The following is a 26,241-nucleotide window of genomic DNA, read 5'->3' on the forward strand; positions in this document are numbered from 1 at the left end:
CACTGGGAAAGTAGGAGCTTGCAGAACACCATAGCAGGCTGGATGTGTAGCTCAGTTAGGTAGAGGTCTTGCCTAATATGCATGAGGCCCTGGATTAGAATTTATCAATCTCAAAAGGCAAGAAAGAGAGCGGTAAAAGCCAGGCATTCACACGTTAAAACGAATTCTCCCAATAGTGTTAAGTTTAACCTTGTGTCCTGAGGACCTTTGAGAATGTGATGAAAGACAAGGAAAGTAAGTTGACACAATTTGGCCCAAGGAGCATAGCAGTGAACAACACAGAGGGAGAACACGTTTGCTGAGAGACAGTAAGCATAAGGCAAGCCATAGAACTACTCTGATCGTGATCGTCTTGTCCTAGCCTTGTGACCAAGCTAAGCAGCAAATTTTGCCAATTTGGCAGAAGGTACCAGGATGCCCACTCTGTTTAAATACAAGCAAAAACCACTAAATGACATTTTCCACAGACCATCCACAACCAAGATGGGACCTGAGATTCCCGAGACCTATCTCCAGCGGAGGGAATTCCGAGCAGTGACACCCCACCCAGCCCAGGAGCGACTTAGTGACAGCACACCGGTGGGGAGGGGAGGAGGAGGAGGAGGACTCAAAGCGCACGAGACCCAGGAGCCGGAGAGGCGTGGTCGGGGAGGGCGTGGCCGGAGGGGGGGCGCCGCGCGACCACGCCCCCTCTGCGCGCCCCCCAGCGGCAGCCTTGCGTGTCCGCGCCGACCCCTCCCTCGCGCCCCGCGGGCGCACGCGCCGCCTCGCGCAGGGGCCGGAGGGGGCCGGGCCTGTCAGACCCCACGGCCGGCCTCCGAGCGGCGCGGGGCGGGCGGGAGCAGCGCCTTGAGCTCGGCCTCGGGTCTCTGGCCCCGGACGCACAGCGCGAGCCGCCCGGGCGGGGATGCGCGGCGGCGGCGGGGACGGCGGCGGCGGCATCCCGCAGGTGCCCGAGAGCCGCCGGGTCGGGAGCTGGCGCGCGGTCGGGGCGCGGTGACCGTAGCGAGTCTCGTTCCCCTCGCGATGGGCAGGGACAGGCGGCGCAGCCCCGAGGAGCCCGAGCGCCGGTGAAGGCGGAGCCGCCGGCCGCCCTCCGCTGCCATGGCCGGCCCCGGCGCGTGGAAGCGCCTCAAATCCCTGCTGAGGAAAGACGACGCGCCGCTGTTCTTAAATGACACCAGCGCCTTCGACTTCTCGGACGAGGTGAGCGACGAGGGGCTTTCGCGCTTTAATAAACTTCGAGTCGTGGTGGCCGACGATGACTCGGAAGCCCCGGAAAGGCCTGTGAACGGGGCGCACCCGGCGCTCCAGGCCGACGATGACTCCTTATTGGACCAGGACTTACCTTTGACCAACAGTCAGCTGAGTTTGAAGATAGACCCCTGTGACAACTGCAGCAAAAGGCGCGAGCTGCTGAAGCAGAGGAAGGTGAAGACCAGGCTGACCATTGCTGCCGTCCTGTACTTGCTTTTCATGGTTGGAGAGCTTGTAGGTGAGTTGTGTCGCCCACTCACTTTCCCTTGGCTTTGTCCAGCTGTTAGCTACGCCTAAGTTGGGGTTGAAACTTTGTTTTCAGGAAGTTTGTTGGGCATTGAGAGAAATTCGCAGGGTGGGAAAAGGATTCCCAAGTGCGGTTCCCGTGAGCGTCCACCGATAGCTTGCTTGCATGTACATCTCGTAACTCCTTTAAACGGTGTGCCATTTATTGTAGGATTTAGCCTGTTGTCTTGACTTTACAGATTCTGATAAGATGCCAGGTTAATCTCTCAACATCTAAAAATAAGCCTGACATTGTTTAGAATCAGAATTATATAGTATTAAGGGACTTTACTGAACACCATTCTATTTTCACACACAGGGGTTCTGAAAGGGTTAAATTGTGAGGCCACCTTATTGGGGAATGGGAGAGCTATGTACACCTCTAGATTTTCTTTCTCTCTACATTTTGGTTATTTGATCTTTTATGCCATTTTCCTTCTGAGCTTATATAGCCAAGAGCTTCACAAAACTCACTAGTGCCAACTAACTGAAAGTTCATTATTAAAAGTATCAAAATTGAGCTAGAGGTCTCCTCTACAGCTGCGGGGCTGCAGGAGCTCCGTTTTCTTTCTCATTTTTAGTTATTTCAGATAATGATTTCTCACCCTAAGGTTCTTAGTTTAGACCTTACTTTTACCGTCACATTACTTTATAGCTGTCCTTTCAGATCCAAGGTGGATTGGTTCCAGGAGTCCCCTCTAGAAACCTGGATCTCAGGGTGCCTCATCCAGAGATGCCTTATGTAAAGGTCCCTTACGTAAAACGGAGGAGTTATTTGCATATAACCTACATATACGTCCTTCTGTACCTTAAGTCGTTTAGGAATTTCTTTGACTACAAAATACAAAATAGATGCTACATAAATAGCTGTTATTCTGCATTGTTAAGAGATAGGTTCGTAGAACAAGTCTGAATGGTGAATGGTGAGGCAGTGTTACTTTTTCAGATGTTTTCCATCCATGACTGACGGGATCCATGGATGCTGTGTTCACATGGAGGACAAACTGCTAACTTCTTAGTGGCAGTTTATGAAGTGACATTCACAGAGGACATGTTTCTCTCTTGTCTCTTATGATGAGCCATAACAAGAAGGGACATGGCAACCCAGGTTTAAAACACCTGGTGCAAAGCTGTATAGAAGAATCATGTCATGTCATTCTTCCTCAGTGTGAACTCGGCTATAATGATCATCTTTCTCAGGGCTCACTCTAGCCTGCCCTTAGGACTTTCATACAAGTTGATCCTTCAAAGGTTTTCAAACTTTTGTTGACTTTTGCAATAAGAAATAGACTGTAGCCAGGCGTGGTGACATAAGCCTTTAATCCCAGCACTCAGGGAGGCAGAGGCAGGTGGATCTCGGTGAGTTGGAGGCCAGCCTGGCCTACAAAGCGAGTCCAGGACAGCCAGGAGTACAAGAGAAACCCTATTTCGAAAAAAAAAAAAAGCATAAAAAGAAAAAAGAAACAGACTGTAATAAAAATACATGCAACATGCAAACGTCAGTATGTACATATCCACATATACAAAGATGAATATATACATAGCAAACACACATTGTATATGTCTTCTAGTGTCTTTAATTATCTTTCAGCCCACCAGTAGGCCACACATGACATCTTCCAGCTTTTTCAAAAATAGTCATTTAATTTTAATTACTGTGTGTGGGAAGGCTGTGGGTGATGAGGGTGAGTCTGTGCGGTGAGTGAGTATAAGTACCTAGAGGCCAGAGGCAGCAGAACTTCCTGCTGTGGGTGCTGGGAACCGGAACAAGAAGAGCAAAGACACCTGACCACTGAGCCATCTCCCCAGCCTCTGGCCTGAGCTTCCATATTTATGTTTTTTCCTTTTCCCAGACCATCCCTTGGCCAGTGTGTTAGTCATATTTCATTTTAAAAGGCACCACTGAAAAGACTTGTTTTTGACTCTCTGGGATAAGCCTCTGTCATCTTATTTTCTCACTTGAACTCTATTTACATCTCTTTTATTTATGTAATTTTTCTTTGCTGAAATATAAGCTGACACCCTAATACATCAAACAGTAAATGCTATAAGTTGGACGTAGTAAATGAGCTTTTGTTGAATTTTTAATTACATTTTTAAACTCTTTGATATTTTATGCATGGTTTTAATAAATTTTAGTCATTTTACACACCCTTTCTCTCTTTCATCCCCCCCTTCGTTCCCACTAGAACCCTTCTTCCCAACAAGGCTCCCACTTTCATACCTTATTTGGGATATGTGACCCACTCACTGACTTTAATTGGGGTGGTTTGTGTGAACATTGGAGAAAATTAGTTATTAAGCATGGGCAGCTTACCAGTGAGCATACCACTAAAGAAAGTGCTTATTAAAATGTGTCCAGAGACTTAGAAATAAATTATCTTATGTAGGAAGTATGATCCAATAAAAAATAAAATAATTTAAAGATTTCAGAAAGGACACCTGACTTTGAGCCTTGATTTGCCTTTGACTTGCTCCTGACGTTGAATAGGCTCTGTCTTTTCCTCCCTTCCATTGGGCAGGTCTCCTTTCTGAGTACCTACAAGTTAAATTGTGTGCACTGTCCTGAAAGTTCTAGATATCTAATGGAAAACAAAACGGTTGTTATTATCTGAAGCTCTTGTCCTAATATAAGAGTCAAACATTAAATAAACAGCCAAGGGATTAAAATTTAAAATCAGATGTTCTTTAAGCTTTGTGAGGAAAAAGAATATACATATTAACCAGTGGGATATAGTTTTTGCATGGGATAGGGGCATGTCCCTATCCACCAACAAAAAGGATATTAGGAATCATCCAAGCAAAGAAAGCAGCATGTGCAAAGGTCCCAAAACCTTGAGTTGTTTTAAGAAACTAGAAAGATGAGTGTGGCTGGCATGGGGTAGGCATTAAGGAAGGAGACGGGAGGACCAGATAGACAAGTCCGGACAGACCACACTGAATGAGTGCAGTGTTTGTTCCTAGCACAACGGAAGCCAGTGAAAGGCTTTAAGTAGGAGAGTGAGTTTTTAAAAGATCACTGTGGATGTTCTGTGAAGAAAGGAATGGCAGTACGAGAGTGGAAGCCGATTTCAAGAGCTCCTGGCTAGAAACAAACCAGAGTAAGTGCAGCAAAGTGTACTGGCGGAAAAAACGGTCTCCAGGGAGTAGGAACAGAACTGTCAGATTTGGGCACAGGGGTTGAGGAGAGAGCAGGTGGGGGGGGGGGGGATGATCCTGACTCTAACCAGGTAGATCCATAGGGAGACGTTGTTGATGAAGTGGAAAAAGAACGCAGAGCAAGATGGGGGTATGGACTCAAAGCCTGCTTTAAACATGTTTGTTTGTATGAGTGTGCACACTAAAGTGCAAGTTTCTGATGGGCTAATAAATACGCGCCTGTGCTATAGAAGATAGGCCAGAAACAAAACAAAACATCGAAACTGGTTTTTGTGTTTCCCATCTTAGTCCTCTTTAAAAATGTTTTGTTTTAAGCACTGGGCATGGTGGCACTCGGGAGGCAGAGGCAGGCGGATCGCTGTGAGTTCGAGGCCAGCCTGGTCTACAAAGCTAGCTCAGGACAGCCAAGGCTAACACACAGAGACTCTGTCTCGAAAAACAAAAACAAAACAAAACAAGAAGATAGGCCAGGATAGTAAATGATGCCCACAAAATAGGCAGAATTACCTGAGTACCCACATCTTGAGGAACTTCAGCTTTTAGGAAGTCAAACAGGTGTCCCACAATCCAAGGAAGTAAACTACATCAGTCCCTTCCCTTACCAGTGATGTCACTTTCTACAGTTTTAGTTGATCACAGCAGCTGTATCCAGAGTTATTAAATGGAAATTTCAAGGACTAAACAACCCATGCTTAAGCTGTTCACTGCTGTAGGTATTATAATGAAAGCTCAGAATCCTGCTCCATCCTGCCCAGGATATGAATCATCCCTTTGTGTAATGTATCCACATGTAACTTTTATCATGGTGCATTGTTACAGCTGCCTTATTTTATTATTAGTTATTTTGTTAGTTTCTTACTGTGCCTAGCTAATCTAAACTTTATCTTGGGTTTGTATGTGTAATCTATACATACATACATGCATGCATGTACATATGTGCCCGTGCATGTGCACACACATACACACACACACACACACACACACACACACACACACAGCATTTGGTGCTATCCAAGATTCCAGGTGTCTAGTGAGGATCTTGGAATATATGTCACAGATAGGGTAAGGAGGACTACTATTTCAAAGTGGAAATAAGAAAGCTTCTTAAATGAAAACTTAGATATCCTTTGGACTTGGTAACAGAAAAAGCAGTATTTTACATGTTTTTATTGGAACTAAAACCACATAAAGCTATGCAGACTGACCTTAGGTAAAGAATTCTGATGTATTTAATTTGACCTGTCTCAAAATATCTCTTAAACTACATTAATGTTATTTGGCCTGCTGGGGAAGGGGATAAATCCATACAGGTAGAAAAACTAAAGAGAAGAAAAATAGCAAAAGTCTTGGAAACTGGAAAAGAAACAGATAAACAGATGAAGCTAACTGGCTTACTACACTCAAGAATGTCACCACCTCAGTTTAGAACCAACCCAGACCACTAGTGGTCCTTAGTCTTTGCTTTGTGTTACAGCCATGTAAAGAACTTGTTAAAACCCAGAGTTCCACCCTCAGAAGTTCTAGTGAGGGAGGCTTGGGATAAGGCTTGAGCATGTATTCATATATGTATTTTTAGACAGTCTTGCTACTGTGTAACCCTGGCTGGCCTGGAACATACTATGTAAACCAGGGTGCTCCATATTCAAAAAAATGTAACTGCCTCTACCTCCTAAGTGCTGCTGTTAAACACATGCTCCACCAATATTTGCATTTTTATTAGAATCCAGGGGATGGTGATACTACCCCTACAGGGCCTACATATAAGACAACTGCTCTACAGCATCCTAAGCAGGCCAGATTCAGCTGTGCCAGGTGCCTCTGGAAGTATGCATGTACAAATAAGACCAAAATAAGGAAAGATAGTTAAAAAAAAACAAACCCTGTCTTAAGAACCAGTTATATAATTAGTTAGTATCCTCAGAGATAAGATCATATATCTATAAAAGAACACGTTGTTCTACCAAAGAAATTCAGGGTGAAGGGGAAAAGATAAAAACCTTAAGGGAACTTGAAAACAAACAAAAACTCATTAAAAAGCTAGAAAATGAGGGTCAGGCATGGTAGTGCATGCCTAATGCCAGTCTTAGGAGGCAGAGGCAGATCTCGGAGTTCAAGGCCACCTTGGTCTACACAATGCGTTCCAGGCCAAGTAGGGCTACATAGTGAGACTGTGTCTCAACAGATGGCTAGAGAGGGAGAGAAGGGGGTGGATAGAAAGAAAATGAGTTAAAGTACTCTCCCAAAATAGAGTAAAGTTAATAATAAAAAAAAAACATTATTTGTGTTAGTATAGTATACATACATACATGCATGCATGCATGCATACATACATACATACATACATACATACATACATACAACACTTATGTGGTTGTCCCCCACTTATACATTGGGATATATTCCAAGATTCCTAGTAGAAGCCTGAAGTCACAGATTGTACTAGACCCTAATACCTACTGTCTCATGTTGCCACAACTGAATACCACACATGAAGTAATTTATAAGGCAGAAATTTTTATTCAGCTTGTGTTTCTGAAGACTGGGAAATTCGAGATCAAGAGGCCACACTTGTTGAGGTCCTTTTCCTAGTCTCAGAGCAACACAGAGGGTCACATGGTAAGGAAGATGTTCCTCATTCAGACCCCTCCTTCTTCTAAAGCCATCGTCTTGGTGAGCTGAGGCCCTGTTGAATTGGGTCTCATTTACTATTACCTCCCAACGATCAGTTTAAATTTCTAACCTCCTAATACTTCATCTTGGAGATGAACCATCAGCATGAGTGTGATGGAGACAGTCCAGGTCTAACACACACACACACACACACACACACACACACACACACACACCATAGTTTGCCATCAGTTATAACATATTTTCTAAATATCATCTTCTGTTCCTCTCTTCAGAGATTGTCATTGTATTTAAGATAGTAATCTTAATATAAGCTTATTATAACAATCTTAATATAAGCTAATTTTTACCATTTGAGTTGAACTAGTATGCACATAGAATTATAGAATTCCTCAATGCCATTTCATGTTCAACCAACCGTTCCTGAATAACAAAAAAACATACCTTCTTCCTGCTTTGTTGTGGTGTTCAGATAATGCAGTTATTAGCTCACTATATTCATAGGATTAATATGTTGAGCAAGATTGCCATCCCTCTTTTTTTACTGCAAACTCAGTGGTTAATTTTATGAAGTACTAAACACTTTGAAAAACCTCTTGATAGAAATGGGGTTTTTCACCGTTTGCGCAGTGGGCCCTCCTTACCACAGGCTCCGTTCCACAGGTGCCACGTCCATAGTCAGCTGAAAAAATAGTATGTACAGACTTGTTTCCTTGTAGTATTTCCATTAATAGTATAGTAGAATAATTGTACTTTATTAGATGTTATTGGTAACCTAGAAATAATATAAGCTATGTATGCTTAGATGTACAGCATCTGTATACAAATACAGCATTTTATATGAAACACTTGAACATGTACAGATTTTGATACCCAGAGGGATTTCTGGAACCATCTCTGTATAAGTTGAAGGATATGACATACATACAATTTTGCATGAAATTTTATAATACTTTGATGTAGTTATATCAGGATAGAAATTTAGTTCACAATTACGTTTTGTAGAGTGTTGTACATTTTAGGTTTGATTGCTTACATCTTTTAGCTAATCTTCCTTTCCTTTCTCCCAGGTGGGTACATTGCAAATAGCCTAGCAATTATGACAGATGCACTTCATATGCTAACGGACCTCAGTGCCATCATACTCACTCTGCTTGCTTTGTGGCTGTCCTCTAAGTCACCAACCAGAAGATTCACCTTTGGCTTTCATCGCCTAGGTAGGTAACATGTTTCTTTTGGCTTATAATATTTTAAGGTAAAGCTACAGTGAATTATGACCCCGATTAACTGAAATATTTAGGGTGAAAATGGGTGTGAACAAAACAAATGAAAATAAATAATGAGACTTCTCCAAAAAGCTGTCTTTCATGAAACATCCTGCTAGGCCTCCCTAAATAGTTTGTACAGGGTCATGTGGTTAAGTTACTCTGCAGATGTCTTCAGATGTCATCATAAGGAGCCTTACTCCCAGTTTGTTGAATCAAAAAAAAAAACATTTGGGTAACTCACTAATAAGCATTCTCTACTTCTTTGTACTTTAAATTTTTCAGCTGAAACCCATATTAAACATTTTCATCATATGATGACCTTGCATTATACCAATGTAATTCAGCAAGTACATTCATAATATTTAATTAGAAGTGTTTAAAATCTATATTATCACCTACATAGCTCTGGTTCTAAACTTGTTACTTTTTCTGACAGTACATAAAATAACGATTTGAACTATTATATGAAGGGCCATATCAATAGATATTTGCATAGAACCCCGAAAATTAAGAATTTTCTGGTTTGAAAAGCTCAGCACTTGATAATGCATATTAAAGAATTGAGATTAAAATAATATTCTTTGGCTTTTTTGGACACAGAACACTGATGACTGTCTTGAGATTGTACCTAAGGAAGCAGAAAATAGGACTAGAATATTAGAAATGGGCACTTTGTCAGTGAACCAAACCAGCACTGTCTGGAAGCAGTGAATAACAACACAGTTTAACTGCAGTTGTTGTTTTAGTTTTGTTGTGTAGGTGTTTTCTGTCTCCCCTTAAAGATCACATTTTCTGGGGCTGGAGAGATGTCTCTGTTAAGAATTCCTCTTTTTAAATTTTATTTTTAAATAAATATATATTTTGATTTTTAGACTTAATTCTATGTTTATGAACATTTTGCCCGCATCTGTTCACCACTTATATACCTGGTACCCAAGGAGGCCGGAGAGGGCATCAAACCCTCTAGAGCTAGAGTTACAGACAGTTTCAGGCCTCTATGTGGGTACTAGGAATTGAACCCAAGTCCTCTGGAAGAGCAGCCTGCTCTCTTCATTGCTTTGCCGTCACTCCAGCCTTTCATGTACTGCTCTTTGAGAAGAGTTCAGTTCCCAGCACCCACACAGGGCAGTTAACAGCTGCCTCTGGTCTTGGCAGTCATCCGCACTCACCTGCTATACCAACATACAGACACACAATTACAGTTTATTGATTATAACCTTTTAATTGGTGTTTTCAAAGCACCCCTGAGAGGCAGCAAAGGAACCAATAGCTTGATTCAAATCCTGGCTGTTTCACTTCCTACCAATCTGTAAGCATCTCCGTGCTTCCATTTCTGTTTGTAAAGAATGCTAATGATAGTGTCTGCCACATGAAGGTATAAGGACAGTAGGTGAATTACTGTTTGGAAAGCACTCAGGATAGTGCCTAGCACTTCAAAAGGATTCTTCATTCTTTATTTAATATGCTTCATTTATTCTCTGAAAAAAAGTTAAAATGAACTCAAGGCTTCTGTGCAGTGTGTATGTATGTATGCAGAAAAGCCAGTATAAACTCTGGAATATCTGGTCTTGAAGATGTTTGGCTAATCTTTATGATAAATTGTTAATAATCTACATTCTGTGGTAGACCAGCATTTGTAATTGGAATGCTGAAGGCCAGTGGAGATGAGCAGGAACACTCGCCCCTCCTCTCCGGGCCACCAGCACAGTCTCTTAAATCGCTGCAGTTTTTCTCGTCCTTCATGTAAAGCTGTGGATGGTGTGAAATCATTCTGGCTTTTATTTACAGTGCGCTACAACAGCAGCAGGTTTATGTGTTGTTTTTAAATGTCTGGATTTATTTGATTGTGGGCATGCCACCTTACTCTGAGAGCTAATAAAACTTGGGACTTAATGAAACCATGATTAAAGAAATCACACAAATACTCAGGAGGAAAAAATATTCTCTTCCAAGTGGGCAGTGTCGTTCTGAAGACGTCAGCTCCCAGCACCTTCTTTGCTGCCTCTCTCTGTGTAGATTACCTTAGTAACTGGCTTTGTTCGTGTGCCATTTCTTCTAGATCTTCAGGGGCTGCACGGATGTAAAGATTGTGGTAATCAGCATTGTTTGTGTTTGGGGTGGAAGGCACTGTTCATGATTCGATTGTTTAAATCCTCGGCTTGTGTTAATAACTCAGGTATTGGTCATGTTTGCTGAGCAGAGATCATGGTCAGATCCAACTATATGTGTCTTGGGCAGCATTTGGCTACAGCATTAACTCTGTATAGTTTGTTGCTTTACCCCCTGATGATAGAGGAACAGAAAGCATTTAATTAAAATTTCCTTCATATAAACATCAAAAAAACCAAAACAAAACAAAAACCCTTCTACCTAGTTGTAACTCATTTTAGCAGCTTCTTCCTATCTATAACAATATCCGTGCCACTTATTTTTTTTCCATGCCGTTTATTATTCACACCTTAATCCGGGTTTAATCACGTCACTTGAACTTTTATAGGAAAAAATTGAGTTCTAGAACTTGCTAGAAATGGGATTTTAAGTTGAGGCAGAAGGAAGACATGAATGAAGTAGTCAACATTGGATAACTGTAGGTCCCTGTGACCATAGTTGGCACTGTGGTGTAGGGAGTGATAAGCAGGAGGAGAAGCGATTTGAAATAAAAGCGAGGAAACCCAAAGACAGGCTCAGGACATCAGCGTGGCATGCTGCAGTCACCCTGGGCCACTGAAAACTCCAGTAACCTCAGTTTGAGTGCGGGTGGGGGTCTCTGGCTAAGATAAAATTTGGGTGCTAATTTGGAAGTCCTAGATCAATCCAACACACCCCGTTGTTGTTTTCTTCCTGTCTTCTATCAGAAGAAGGCAGGAAGGAGTGGAAGGAATTGGAAGTCAGGATATTTCTCTGTTCTTTCTTACTTTTAGAGATCTCTGGGGTATGCCTTAGATAATTGTTTAGTTCTTTCTGACAATGGAAAGACAAGTGCCATGTAATTTTAGTGAAATGTGCTTGTTATTTGGCGCCATACCATTAGCAAAGCTAACAGTTACACTAGATGAGCAATTCATGCAACACTACAAACACATCCATGTTTCTGTTGTGAGTGGTCTGCATAGTTGAGACAAATCATTGTTCACCCAGTCATTACTACTGAATGAGTGATGATAGAATGAGGAGACGAGTGACTATTGTATGCACATAGACACAAATCTAATCGCAAACTGTAGTAAATGCTATAAAGAAAAAGAAAACAACACTGTGCTAAAGAACAACAAAGGGTCCAGTATTTTCACATGATCTTTGAATCTTCTACTTTGGCGTTTTCAGGCACTTTCAAATGTACAGTAATTTTCATATTTTATAGTACAATCAAACTTTATAATCTTATATGTTTTATGTTTTCTGACATTTAAATTTTCTTTTGGCATTTACTAGCCATTCAGGTGCAAACTGTTTATTCTCTGTATGGGAAATGCAATGTGTGCTATGCCTTGCTCATTTGCATCTGTTTCTATTTCAGCTGAATAAAAGACCTTAGGAAGCTAGGCGTGGTGGCACATGCCTGTGATCGCAGTACTTAGGAGACTGAAGGAAAAGGAAAACCCTGTGTTCAGGGCCAGCCCAGGCTACATACCACACGAGTTAGGGATACATAGTCAGGCCTTGTCTCAAAGAAAGTACTGTTCTCAGAGGCACACACCTGTAATCCCAACTGGGAAAGCAGAGGCAACAGGACCCCTGCAGCTTTGAGGCCAGCCTAGTCCATAGCAAGTTCCAAGCCAGCCAGGAAACTTTTAGATCTTGTCTAAAAACAAAACAAAACAAAATCAAAATACTCAGGTGATGTAGCAGAAGTCCCATGTTCACACCTGTTACTCTCCTTAGCCAAGTGAGTCGTTTAATTATATGAATGTAAAGGAGCAAATATGTTAAAATATGAAACTAGATTTTGTGCGACTTCCATAAAAATCTTCTTTCAAACTGGTGGTGGCACACCCTTTAATCCCAGCACTCATGAGGAAGAGGCAGGCAGATCTCCAAGTTCCAGGCCAGCCTGGTCTACAGAATTCTCGAGAACAGAGAAATCTTGTCTCAAAAAACAAAAAAACTCCTTCCAAGAATTTTTAGGGACTGGAGAGATGACTCAGCATTAAGAGCACTGTCTACTCTTCCAGAGAACCCGAGTTTAATTCCCAGCACCCACATAGTAGCGCACAGCTGTCTGTAACTCTAGTCACAGGATCCAGTGGCCTTTTCTGGCCTCTGCAGGCACCAGACAGGCACATGGTACACAGACATCCATGCAGGCAAAACACCCATACAAAGTAATAAAATAAGATTCTCTTTTATTGTAATTGTTATTGAGAATTTGTCTGTTTCTTCCTATGATTAATTATTCTTTATTACCTGTTTTTAAAACATCCTTTTCTTACCCATTTTCATATAGGTTATTCCTTTTGTTGTTGTGCTGTCAAGAGCAGGTTCCTATACCCTAGGCTGGCCTAAAGCTCAAGTGTGCAGTTGAGGATGATGACCTTGAATTCTGATCCATTTGACCTCACCTCATGAGTGGTGGGGTTACATCTCCAGACCTGAACTAAGCCAGAGATCAACCCAGGGCTTTATGCTGAGCTGTATCACAAGCCACTTTTAAGTGTACTTATTTTGTTAGAAAAGTCGTCTGTAGCCTCGTTTCATTCAGTTTCATCTTGTGAATGGTCTGTAATTATTCACTAATTTGAGATATGAATAGAGGAGAAGGATGAATTAGTTCAAGATCTAGATCATTCAAGCTGTTAAATACTTTAAGTAATAAAAATGTTGTATAACAAAAATAACACTTGCTTTTACCTCCAGAGGAAAGAAAATTAAGTAAAAGACTGCACAGTGTTTATTCGGTGTGACGTGTAATAGCTGTGCTGGAGCTACACGCACTTTCTGTCTTCCCTTCCAGAGGTGTTGTCGGCTATGGTCAGCGTGATGCTGGTGTACATCCTCATGGGATTCCTGCTCTATGAAGCTGTGCAGAGAACCATCCACATGAACTATGAAATAAACGGCGACATCATGCTCATCACTGCAGCCGTCGGCGTGGCAGTTAATATAATGTAAGCACAACATTTTCTCATGCTATAAGCTAAAAAATTATTATGCACACATGTATCAGACTGTAAAATATTTTCATACCTAAAATGTAGTTAGTAAATCAAATTTACTTAGAGGTATAATAAAATAGAGCATTGTGAGCATGCCCAAGTGTCTCAGAACTTAACACTAGAGAATTTAAGTACAAACAAGTGCGTTGTTTAGTATTTGATGCTTTGTGTTAGCTACATTTAAGGGAAGTTGTGCGTGTATTTCATTTGCATGGGAGGCACATACGTGCTATTGTGCACCCGTGGAGGTCAGAGGGCAACTTACGGGAGTCATTTCTCTCCTTTGACCATGTAAGTTACAGAGGTCAAACTCACGTTGTCAGACTTAGCAGCAAGCACCTTTACCTGTTGAGCCATCTCACCAGTCTGTTAGCTAGTTTTTTAAATCATTTTTTCTCCTCCTCAAAACTACCAAAATGTGATTATACTTAATCATTTAGAGCAGACGTTAGCAGACTTTCTACAAAGGGTAGATGGGGGTTATAGGTGGAGCTTAGTAACGGCGCACTCCCTGGCATGCACAGGCGCCTGGGTTGGCTCCTGCACTTGTAAAACAACAAAAGGGCTAGCTAGTAAGTATTTTAGGTTTTGAGAGCTACAATTTCATTTGAAGTGATGGAACATTGATGTTAAGAACAAAAACAGAATCAGGCGTGGTGGCACACGCCTTTAATCCCAGCACTCAGGAGGCAGAAGCAGGTGGATCGCTGTGAGTTCAAGGCCAGCTGGATCTATAAAGTGAGTCTGGGGCAGCCAAGGCTACACAGAGAAACCCTGTCTTCAAAACACAACAAAAACAAAAACAGCCATATTCACTGTGTGAACAAATATGTATACCTGTACTCTAATAAAACTTTAATCTTTAACAAAAAAAGCCAAATATGGTCTTGTGGCTGTAATTTACAAATCACTATCTAATGGCTTCTCTTCAAAGTCAGAATAAAAATCAAAAGTCTCTACAATTGCCTTTTAAATAAAACCCTATGTAGCCCTCCTGTTTATCTCTTAGCACTTCCTGCTTTCCTTGTTTTGGCCACAGTGTCATCCTTTTTCAAGTGCATGGAGCACATTTTCATTTTAGGTCTTTGCCTGCTGTTGTGCCTAGAATACTCATCCACCATCTGCTCTTGACTTCTCTAAGTTTCTGCTCAAATGGAGTCCCCACCCACCCACCCAGGCACCTGGCCACCATCTTCCACACTTGCACAGAACTGTATACAGAGCTGTTTCCAAGGCATTTCACACTAACAGCTGTGTCTCAATGTCTATCTGCCTTGCACCTCTGATGTCCCATCCAGAACATAAGCTCCATGAACCTACAACAATACTTGCTGTGTAAAAGGTGCTTAAATCCTTATTAAACGTCTGGTCTGCATTGCTCCATTACTGTCTGAATAGTAATAAGTGTTTTATCAATAATTTTAGAGAAATAATATGCTTTTTCTTTCATTTTTCACAGAATGGGGTTTCTGTTGAACCAGTCTGGTCACCAGCATTCGCACTCTCATTCCCCCTCCCTGCCTTCAACTTCCCCAGCCATGGCGTCCAGTGGGCACAGCCATGGGCAGGACAGCCTGGCCGTGAGAGCTGCATTTGTTCACGCCTTGGGGGATTTGGTACAGAGTGTTGGTGTGCTTATAGCTGCATACATCATACGATTCAAGGTAAAACTGTGCACATCCTACTTCAGATTACTTAGTTTGAGTATTTAAAAAATTACTTGTCTCTTACCAATGTACTGGGCACTAATCTAATGCCTTTGTATTCATTTTCATTAATCTGAGATTAATTGGAGTAGTCACTTATGATCAGTAAGCACAATGGGGTCACCTTGCCAGCTGATTAACCTGTACTTGCTTTGATAGCACCTTCACTGTAGAACTCGGTGTTAAACCTTGTCACTGAACCACTGGATAATAGGCTGTGCACTGAGGTCCTCATCTTGCAGAAACTCAAATTTTAATTCAGTCCTCTTCAGTATGAGTATTTTAATACAGATGGATGATAGAGTTCTTTCCAGCTTCAATATCCTATGTTTCTGAGTGAAGGATTCAGAGACCACAGAAGAGAATAGACATAGTGATTACACTTCTAGAAAGACATACAAGGCAAGGCATTTGAACAATATTAAGAGTAAAGACGATTCTCAATTATAGTATCCAAGTTACAAAAGTATTTTCTAATCCTGATACAGAAAAAGAAAGAGCAGGAAACGCGTGTCTTGCTTCACCTTAGAGTGTGACTTACCTTAGAGTGTGACTTACCTTAGAGTGTGACTCACCTTAGAGTGTGACTCACCTTAGAGTGTGACTTACCTTAGAGTGTGACTCACCTTAGAGTGTGACTTACCTTAGAGTGTGACTCACCTTAGAGTGTGACTTACCTTAGAGTGTGACTTACCTTAGAGTGTGATTCACTTTAGAGTGTGACTTACCTTAGAGTGTGACTCACCTTAGAGTGTGACTCACCTTAGAGTGTGACTCACCTTAGAGTGTGACTCACCTTAGAGTGTGACTCACTGTAGAGTGTGACTTACCTTAGAGTGTGACTTACCTTAGAGTGTGACTTACCTTAGAGTGTGACTTACCTTAGAGTGTGACTTGATGTCTGTCTCTGTTTAGTCATACAACTTTCATCTCTTGCCTTTTAGCCAGAGTACAAGATTGCCGACCCCATCTGTACATACATATTTTCATTACTTGTGGCTTTCACAACATTTCGAATCATATGGGACACAGTAGTGATAATACTGGAAGGTAAGCACCCATTAGTACCCCACAGTGGATTTACCCCCTACCTAGTAGAGACTGAGTCAGAGATGCTCTGGACATGAGCCATGTCTTGCATCTTAACTGATGCCGTCTGTACATAGCAAACAAGAGGCTGTGCAGTCTGTGGGTCATGCATGTTATCCCTGCAGTAGGTAAAGTTGAGTGAGTTGCAACATTGACAAACAAGAAAACGTTTGACATTCAGTGTCATTCTAGCTAGGAAAGGAGTGCAGCTTTTGATTCTTGGCACAGTTAGGCCTTTGGTTTATTTAATTCCTTCGTCTCATTTACTTTGTGTCTGTGTTATACTGTTGACATTGTGTTACTGAAAGTGTGAAGACAAAAGTTCTGAACAGTAGCTTATTGTTATCAAATGTTTCTAAGCTGGCATAGCTGCACACACCTGCAATCCTGGCACTCTGGACTCAGAGGAAAGTGGGCCTCTGAGAGTTCAAGGTCAGTCTGATCTGCCTAGGGAGGTTCAGGCTAGCCAGGGCTACATAGTGAAACCATGTGGGGGAGGGGAAGAAAAAGTTTTTTCTAGCCTAGCTTATTAAGGATAAATTTCATGTTCTAACTTAATTGTCACTCCATCTTAGCGAGACTTGACATGTTAAAGTATGTGTTGATCTCTTGAATATTTCCTAAATTTTTGTAAGAATGTAATGTATCTTAAAGTGTAAACATAGCTTAGCAACGCCATTCAAACTGAATTTGGAAAAAAAAAAACATTTGTTTTCTTTAAATGTAACTAAAACTTTCCTACCAAAGTAAACTTAAAAATTATATATTCCAAAATAATAGGTGTGCCAAGCCATTTGAATGTAGATTATATCAAAGAGTCGCTGATGAAAATAGAAGATGTATATTCTGTGGAAGATCTGAACATCTGGTCTCTCACTTCCGGAAAATCCACTGCCATCGTTCACATGCAGCTAAGTACGTTGTCCGTGGGTTCTCAGACGTCTGTCCTAGCAGCCAGCCTCTGGGCTCGCCATGTGTGTGAAGACTTACCTGATAAGATTTAAGGGAGCGGCGAGGCTCTTCAAAAGAGATTGCAAGGCAAAAAGATAGCCAGGGCTGGGAAGGTAGCTCAGTGGTAGAGTACTGGCCCTACCATGCATGAGGCTTTATGTTCAATTCCCAGAACTCGAAATAAATAAATAATAACATTTAAATTTTTTACATCTTTGAGAGAAGATATTGCAAACTGGTATCTACTGCATTTTAAAGACATTATATATATATGTGCTGTGTCATCTTTTATATAATAAAAGCCAAATTCTTAGTTTAAATTATTTCAAAAATTAGTGGCTTTTTAAAATCAAAATAATATGTGCATTTAGTTCTTTCCTAAGGAGTATAAATAAGGTCTTTATGCAAGAGGCTTGTAATTGTTTCTAGCATTATCTCTATTGGGCATGGACTGGAAAGACCAAGATAGCGAGACGCCCTTCTGGGCCTATAAACTGCCTTGTGCAGTAGAATGGCTGAGAGAAGGAGGAATCAGAGAGTCAGATGAGCATGTGCTGTGTGTGCTGCTGTCGCTCCCCTGTGTTCGTTTAGTAATGCATAGCAGCGCACAATAAATAATGTGATATATCCTTGATATTGCAGTTCCTGGAAGCTCATCTAAATGGGAAGAAGTACAGTCCAAAGCTAAGCATTTGTTACTGAACACATTCGGCATGTATAAATGCACCATTCAGCTCCAGAGTTACAGACAAGAAGTGAACAGAACTTGTGCAAACTGTCAGAATGCCAGTACCTGATTCTGTGTGCCTGGGGTCGACAGCCTTATTTATCCTGCAGTCACAGACTTGAGAGCAATAAATGCAAACCTAATGGAGTCCCGTGTCTAGCACAGTCTCTCAAAGACAGTCTCTCTGATCTGACTGATACCTGCATGACTTTCAGATGAAGAAGTTCCAAAGTACTGTTTACAGAATGAGCTGTAACTCTACAGATACCTCATAGAAGACAATCCAAGACCATGCTTCATTCATTTGACAGAGTACACAAGATGTATGGGAAGACTCAGAATTCAGTATTTGCATCTAAAACTACTTTTTTCAGGCCTTTTATATGAAGTCAGTGCTAGCAAACTCAGTGTTGAATTATTTGGGATCTTTGTCTCTGTGTAATCTTGACATCCAGTTTCTGGAATTGTATTCTCTTTTATAAAAAATTAGCCCTCAACAGATTTCAGAAAGTAATAATATCCAGAAAATGGAATAAGCATGTATTCCTAAGTGTTTCAGAACTGTTTTATTTCACAAATAACTCTTGTTATTATTAAGGTCATGTGTCATAAGCAGATTTTTCCAGATGTTACTGGGTTTTGAATCTTAATGTTTTTGTTTATTCATAGTATTGTCAAAAATATTCACATAATGTAGTCATGGTCCTTAAGTTATTTAGTAAAACATTAATATAACTATGAATGGCAAAGATTAGATTTAACTTCAAATTACTTCACCATATGATGAAAAGCAGGCAGTGGGGTGTGGAGTTTTGGATTTCTGTCTTCCCTGAAAATCACTTCTGTGCTTTATGTAGAATTGTCTTAAAGACAGTAAGAGACAACAGAGTTTCCACAGTCATCTGCCATCCTTTCTAGAACTGCCAACATTTGTTAGCACCTTGTTCTCGTGTGTATACCAGGTAGTCCATGTGCACCTTGCAGAGCACCTCAGAAGGCTACAGTTGAGTTCATCAATGCCTCCCACGAAGAGGACCCTTGTTACTCCAGAGAGAATTCCTGTTTCGTGATTAGGCCTCTCCGTGGATTACAGAAACCCCCCAGTACAGTCTTGAGGTTTTATAGTAATGCCATAGCAGAAAGATACAGAGGAGTTGAGTGAGAAAGTTCTTTGAGAAAACAAAAGGTAAAGCACTATTTTGTGTGTGTGTTTTTTTACCGTGTGTGTGCACAAAAGAACTGCACTAAGGATGGACATTATTTGGACATTAAAGCTGTGTCTGGGGAAGCAGCATGAATATTTCCAAGCTCAAGGGAACGTAATTGGCAGCAGTTGTGTTAAAAGAGACAGTCATGAATATTCATGTTTCATTTCCAGCAGTTGTTTTGAGATGATCTCTTTTCAGCATAGACACTTTATGTGGCTCTTGGCTCCTTAGAGAATCAGCGTGGAGTAACAATGTCCCAAAAAAGTTGTGAATTGAAATCCTAGAAATCCAAATGATGTGCAAATGAAGAGTGGGAAGTAGATTCTGTCTTTTTATTGCAGACTTTCCCGATGTGTAAAACTAAAATACGAAAATCTGGATTTACCTAAAAGATTGTTGGGAATTGATAGGATCAAAAATCAGCTGAGATCACCTAATAAAACTCAGTAGGTGTTTGTTAAGTTCAAAGTTTACTTTGAAAAAAAAGTTTACTTTGCCAAATTTTTATTGTGAGTCCATTTGAAATTATAACTTTGAATTTCAAACTTTTTTAGAATATAAGCTAAATAAAAGAAGGATAAGCATATGAGTAAATGATAGGCATTTAAGTGGCTGCCTGGACATTTGTGGCCTTTAGGTATCTAGCAAAGAAAGGGGAAAATGTGCATTTTATATTCAACATTTTCCCCTGACATTTGATCTCATTTCTTGTAAACACCCCTTTACCATAATGTGGGCATATCTGGATTTTCATACTGACTTGTGTCTTAAGTTGTTTGACAAAACAGCCCAAAAGTCAATTTGAAAAAGGTTGTTTAAAAAAAAAAAAGACAGAGACACTGAAAATGTCTGTAAATCTTAACTATCGTATTCTGCTTAAAGTGAGTGTGCCTGAGGTCTCTGTGCTTTACTTTCATAGCAAGAGCTAGACTTTGTGCATCGCTGGGTCCACAGGGGGAAGAAGTGGTAGATTTCACTTTTTAACTTGTCAGAACCCATAGATGAGGGCATTAACTCAGCAGTCATCTGTGAAGTTCAGCCTTTTACCTGTTGAGCCACAATGCATAGTGGCTCGACTTGTGAGCTGGCTGCCAGAGCCTCTAACACGTTTCCTGAACATACGTCGCTCAGTATTCTGTCCAAATACCTGTCAGTATTTGGCTCTGGGAGGTCCTTCCCAGAGTGGACGCAGTCAGGATCAGGTAGACACGAGCTTCTCGGTTTTCAGAGAGAATGTTCAGCCAGGACTTAGAAATACGTTTCCAGGTGACAAGGGTTTTTACACAGTGATCGTCTCCTGCCCAGGATCTCTGCATGTGAGCTGAGGAAAGCGTGAGACAGAAATAAACTGAGCAGCCACTGTGAACAACTTTGACTTTCTCAAAATGCCAGTCAGCACTCTTGAGGATGTTGATCCTGAAGCGTGTCTCCATCATACGGTGTTCCTACAGAATCTGACCCTTTTGAAGTACAGCTCTAGGCATCTTTTGCTGTTGACTACCTTGTATGTAGTAAAGTTAAAGCTACAGACTGTGCCTCCTTCATACAGCACCATTTGGCTTGGTTCATCTTTGGACCACGGCATCTCATTACTGTGTTGAGGGAAAGTCAGAACTCCATTTGCAAACTCCAGCTCCAGGAGTTTAAATGGATCCTGTGAGCCGAGGCTTCGGATTTGATTTTGCAATTAGATATATTTGTGATATTAGTGGGAGCGTGCAAACTGGAGAGAAGAAATTGTGGGAACTCCTCAGTATTCTGTGTCTCTATTTAGGCAAGCCAGTCGGTGAGTTCCTGGTTACAAAAGGAGTGTTGGGGACCAACAGCCATTTTCTGATTTTTGTTAAGTTTGGTACATGTTTATGGAGACTTTGCCAGATAAAATGCATGACAGTGTCATTTCAAATAGTTCAATCGAGAATATCCTGAGACAAATGTAACACAGAGTTAAAATGTGCCAGTATGCCCCCCTTTCCTACCCAGAAGATACCTTGTATTTGGAAAGTACCTGCCTCTCTAAATAAATATGTAATTTAATAAGCCATATCACAGTATAAGAAATTGTATATACTCTCCTGTATGTCCCTCCAAAAAACAAGTATTTTACATACGGTTGATTTTAGATTTTGAAGCTGGGGTTTATCTGTGTAATGAAGATCAGATTCTTTGTATATGTACTGTATTTACAATTTTGAAATGCAATTTCCTATATGATTAGTAAATCAAGTGTTGTTTCTGCCTTGTGGTTTATTAAAAACTTAAAATGTACAGTCTCCTAAATTTTTGCTCTTTTCATTAGTTAATGGTAGAAGGCCTTAAAACACACTTATCTAGCTTTGTAGTCTCAAACTTCAGTGCCCTCTGAAGTGTCTTAGAAATAAGCCTTTAAAAAAAAAACCCTAGACAGCATGAAATAGTAAAAGAAGCTTTCTCTCTTCGTGTCCATCACTTGTAATGCCCTCCATTGACAGAAACCTGTAAAAGGGACAGAAGCAACCATGGGCCAGGTTGATGAGCACTGTGGAGAAGTCCTGAGCAGAGCCTAACCACTCAACCGTTCTGGGCCAGTGGTGAAAACCCTCCCTGCCCAGATCGTGCCTACAGCTGTTTTTGTTTGACCCAAGAGCTAAAAGGGGATTTTGCATCTCTTGAATCAGTGTGATACTTCACAACGTGGAGATACGTGAACACCAAGTCCCAGGGGCCATCATGTCCCTGGGAAAATGTTTACTCATCCAGCTACAGAGCCATGGCTGCTCTTGTGCTGTGGTGGCAGAGTTGCGTAGCTGTGATAAACACTAAGCTTTTACTGTGGGAACTCAGCAGGAAAAGTTTGCATGTCCTGGGATAGATCGTTGTACCTCTGAAAGGCTGAAAGGGCATATATCAATTCAAGACTCCCACTTGGAAGCTGATGTCCCTGGTGACACTTAAGCACGCTTTACCACCACTTCCTTCTTTGGCTTTTTTCTTTATCAACTTTGGGTCTAGGGCAGAAATATCTGAGTAGCAAGAGTTCCCATCCAACCACCTGTGGTGTTCTTTACAAGTCTCCACAGAGCAGTCTGCATGGCGCACGCGCACTGCAGCCATGGAAGCATACTTCCAATGAAAAGATTGTACTTTTAAATTCTTGCTTGTTATAACAAAAAGCAAGTAAAATGTAATAAGACTGAACAATGGGAAGTCTATAGTCTTGTGACCATAACCCACACACTTCATGTTTATGAGATTTAGAAACCTACAGAAGATACAATCTTCTGAGCAGCATCCTGGTTCAACGGAATTCATGTGACTTACAGAAAATTACAAACTGCACAGTTCACCCGTGGGTATTGCCCAGGGGACACCAAGATGATACCTCAGGGTTACCAATGGCTCCGTGTTTTTCTGTCCCGGCAGACATGGTTTTCAAACATTTGTTCTGGTTTCATTTTCAAATTCCATTGGTCTTTTACTTGCCAGTTTCTGCACATTGGTTTGTGGGGTTTTGATTTGGTTTTTTTTTTTTTAAGCTTTCATTTTAACAAACTGCTGACAATATAGACAAATGAGAGCTGGGGGGAGAGCTCAATGGCAAAATGCTTGCCCACCTTCCACAAAGCATGGACTCAAGTCTCAGCACCACACGAAATAAACAAGATCAAAACGTATGTGGGTTGGGTTTTCCCATAAATGTATTATTGAGCTGTTTCTTGTAAGAAAGTAGTTTTGTTTTAATAGAAAATGCCAAAGGCCTCCTGAGAGTAAGCCTAGACTTAAAGAAAGGCCACCTTGCCCCCTCAGCTTCCTTAGGGGGACCCCTTTCCTGCCACCTGCCTCCATGTGCTGCCCAGAGAAACCTGTTAGTCACTTAAAGGATTACAGGGATGCTCGCCTCCGAATTGTGATGGTGACTAGGAAGTCATTCGGGGCACGAAGAGAACCTGGGGGAGATATGATGTATTCTCTCTGGCCAACTGCTCACTTACCCGTTATAATAAACACCTGTGCCAGGTGCAGGGGACGTTCTTGTTCCTTCAGGCTCTTAATCACCAATTTCAGTATTGTCAGAACACAAGTTCACTCCATTCTCCCTTTGCGGCTTTGTGTGAGTATATTTCGCAAAGACGGAGATACTTTAAAAACCCTAAGACAAAGTATTATGTAATTTACAGTGTGTTGGCAATAGGTATAGGGTATAATTGGCTCCGGAAGCATTTTGCATCTCTAAGACACCATGATACTGGAACTGAGGTGTCTCAAGAGGTCATTTCATTAGTATTGTGGGAACTACATGTAAATAACTTCCATTTCAAGGTCCTTTAACTAAAGACCACCTTCCTGCCATCAAACCTGGTGTGCAACAGCACAGCAGTGCTCTGGGGTGTTAAGTTGAATAGGAAACAGTGTTTGGGGACATCTTGGATGATACCCTCCCCGACTACATGTAGAAGGTCATACTTGTCTTCCGTCAGGGATGACTTCAGAACATGACCCACTTGATAAAGTTAGCCTGGGGGAGTCCATCACTGCTAGTATTTGCTCATCTTTATGCATTTGAGATGCTGTGCTCTGTGCTTTACGCTATCTTAGTTGCTCCCTGGAATGGCACTGCGAACTAATATGGCAGAGTCCTCATCAGGAGAGGGTAGGTGACTTTCCCAAAGTCCTGTAGAGAGAGCTGCAAATAAGTGTAGGTCACACAGGACAAGCAGTTGGAACTAGTAAGACGTAACTTGAAAAGGACCTGGTATCGACTGACATAGTTAGAAATCATGATCAAGTTTAAGGCAACATACAAAAATAATGGAAAATAATAGTTCAGTAGCACTCTGCAGAATTGCATATGTATTTGGTGGTGGCAGCTGCTGCTGCTTCTTCCTCCTCCTCCTCCTCTTCCTCTTCCTCCTCCTCCTCCCCCCTCCTCTTCCTCTTCCTCTTCTTCTTTCTTCTTTTCTGCTGCTGCTGGTAAAGGTTACTGGGGGAGAAGGAACAGCAGACCAGTATCAAACAAAGGTCCTACTGTGCTCCTGTTACCATGTCTTCCTCTCTTCAGGCCTCACAACAACGACACCAAGGCATCTCCTGGCCTTCCCTCTCTAACCAGCCTCTGCTTTGCCACTGGGATGTTGTATCCTTGCTTGGTCTTGTCTTTGATAGGAGGAAGTAACTGCGTATTACAGTGAACACCCTACGGTCCTCAGTGGTCACAGCAGCACCCCGCCCCCCCCCCATGTCTTCAGAGAGAGCTACACAAAACAAAAGGGACCAGACCTACAATGGGACCATCACCGAAGCAGGAAGGAAATGAAACTTCTCAGAAATGCTGCAAGGAGCAGGAGCCCGGTGAAAAAAACAAAAGCATAAATCGTTGCAAGGTCACAGAACTATGCAGGAAGTCAGAACTGACCTCATCTTGGTTGGTGACTGGATAAGATGCAGTTGATTTTAGAGTTAGTTACAAGGTTGCCCCAAACCACATACATATTTCTGTCGTGAGTTCACACAGTGACAGCCGCACTCAAAACAACCTCGGCCTGTCCCATCTTGATTCCCTCCTCAGCAGTGAGAACTGAGCAAAATCGCCGACTTCTCCGTGCTCCAGTTTCTTCATCCATGACACAGGGGGTAACACCTGTCCTACCTGACTCCTCCTCCTCCCCCCCCCCCCGCCTGCCTGCAGGGGGCTCTCCCCCACCTTCTCGGGGTGCAGACGCAAGGGTTCCCCTAACCACTTCCCACCACCCTCCTCAGCTTTTCCTTTTAGCTTGTATCCATTCCCTTGTATTAACTGTAGGTCCACAGGACCATTTTCTGCCCGGGACCCCCAGTGGCTACACGGGGCTAAAAGGTAGGTAGGTGGTTTTCCACTATCATTCCTGTCCTCAGTTCCAGTCTCTCCTGACTCACGTTTAGTCCTCCCTTCAGAAGCCCTCCCTCCCTCCCATCCTCCCTCTACTCCCTGGGGACTCTGACTCTCAGTGAAGACCCCGCCCCAAGTCCTCGTAGCTCCTTCCTGCTGCCTCTCTAGGCCTTTCCTCCTAGCCTGTTTCCATTCCTGTGTGTTACCTGCCAACCCACGAAGCACTCTCTACCAGTGACCCCACAGCCACCACACTAGCCTAGTATCCAGAGAGCAACAGCAACCAAAGAACGGAGCCCCCACCCAATAAAGACAAGAGCAGCTATCTACACCACGAGACGCCTCATACGTCATAATTCTAGATGCCTAAATCCCAGTGCAAAAACACAGCATCACCCAAGGCAACATGCCATCTCCAGGAGCCAGCATCACCCAAGGCAACATGCCATCTCCAGGAGCCAGCAACCCTATAGCAACAGGCCCTGAGAAAAGCAGTTTAGCTGACACACAAGACAAGGACTTCAAAATAACAATTCTGACTAGTTAAGGGCCTTAGACAGGCATGGTGGCACACGCCTTCAATCCCAGCAGTTGACAGGCAGAGGCAGGCAGATCTCTGTGAGTTCGAAGCCAGCCTGGTCTACAGAATGATTCCAGGACAGCCAGGGCTACATCTGATAAACATTTTCAGCAAAGCTGCCCGATTACCTCAACAGGGATGAGCAACCTTCTTGTATACAAATGGCAAACACACCAAGAATGAGAGAAACAGTACTTTTCACAATAGTCTCTAAAAAACAGGTTAGGATAACCTCTAAGCAAGCAAGTGAAAGATTTGTATAATAAAAAACTTTAAGACATTGAGGGATGAAATTGAAGAAGCTATGAGAGGATGGAAAGATCTCCCGTGCTCGTGGATCAGCAGGAGTAATATAGTGAAGACGGCCATCCTGTCAAAAGCA

The 26,241-nt window shown here is 42.0% G+C and overlaps 1 protein-coding gene across 1 annotated transcript; it reads left to right on the forward strand.

Moving 5' to 3' along the window:
- The first annotated feature begins 726 nt into the window (after nt 1-726).
- SLC30A4 (solute carrier family 30 member 4) lies at nt 727-21,702 on the forward strand. Its single transcript, XM_084776921.1, has 7 exons — nt 727-1,495; nt 8,403-8,549; nt 13,552-13,705; nt 15,213-15,417; nt 16,404-16,509; nt 17,329-17,463; nt 18,142-21,702. The coding sequence occupies exons 1-7, from the start codon at nt 1,105-1,107 to the stop codon at nt 18,294-18,296; spliced, it is 1,293 nt and encodes a 430-aa protein (XP_084633047.1). The 5' UTR covers nt 727-1,104; the 3' UTR covers nt 18,297-21,702.
- Nucleotides 21,703-26,241: the final 4,539 nt, after the last annotated feature.

This window comes from Acomys minous, assembly GCF_964271855.1.
Source record: "Acomys minous genome assembly, chromosome: 3".
NCBI classification, from domain to species: Eukaryota; Metazoa; Chordata; class Mammalia; order Rodentia; family Muridae; genus Acomys; species Acomys minous.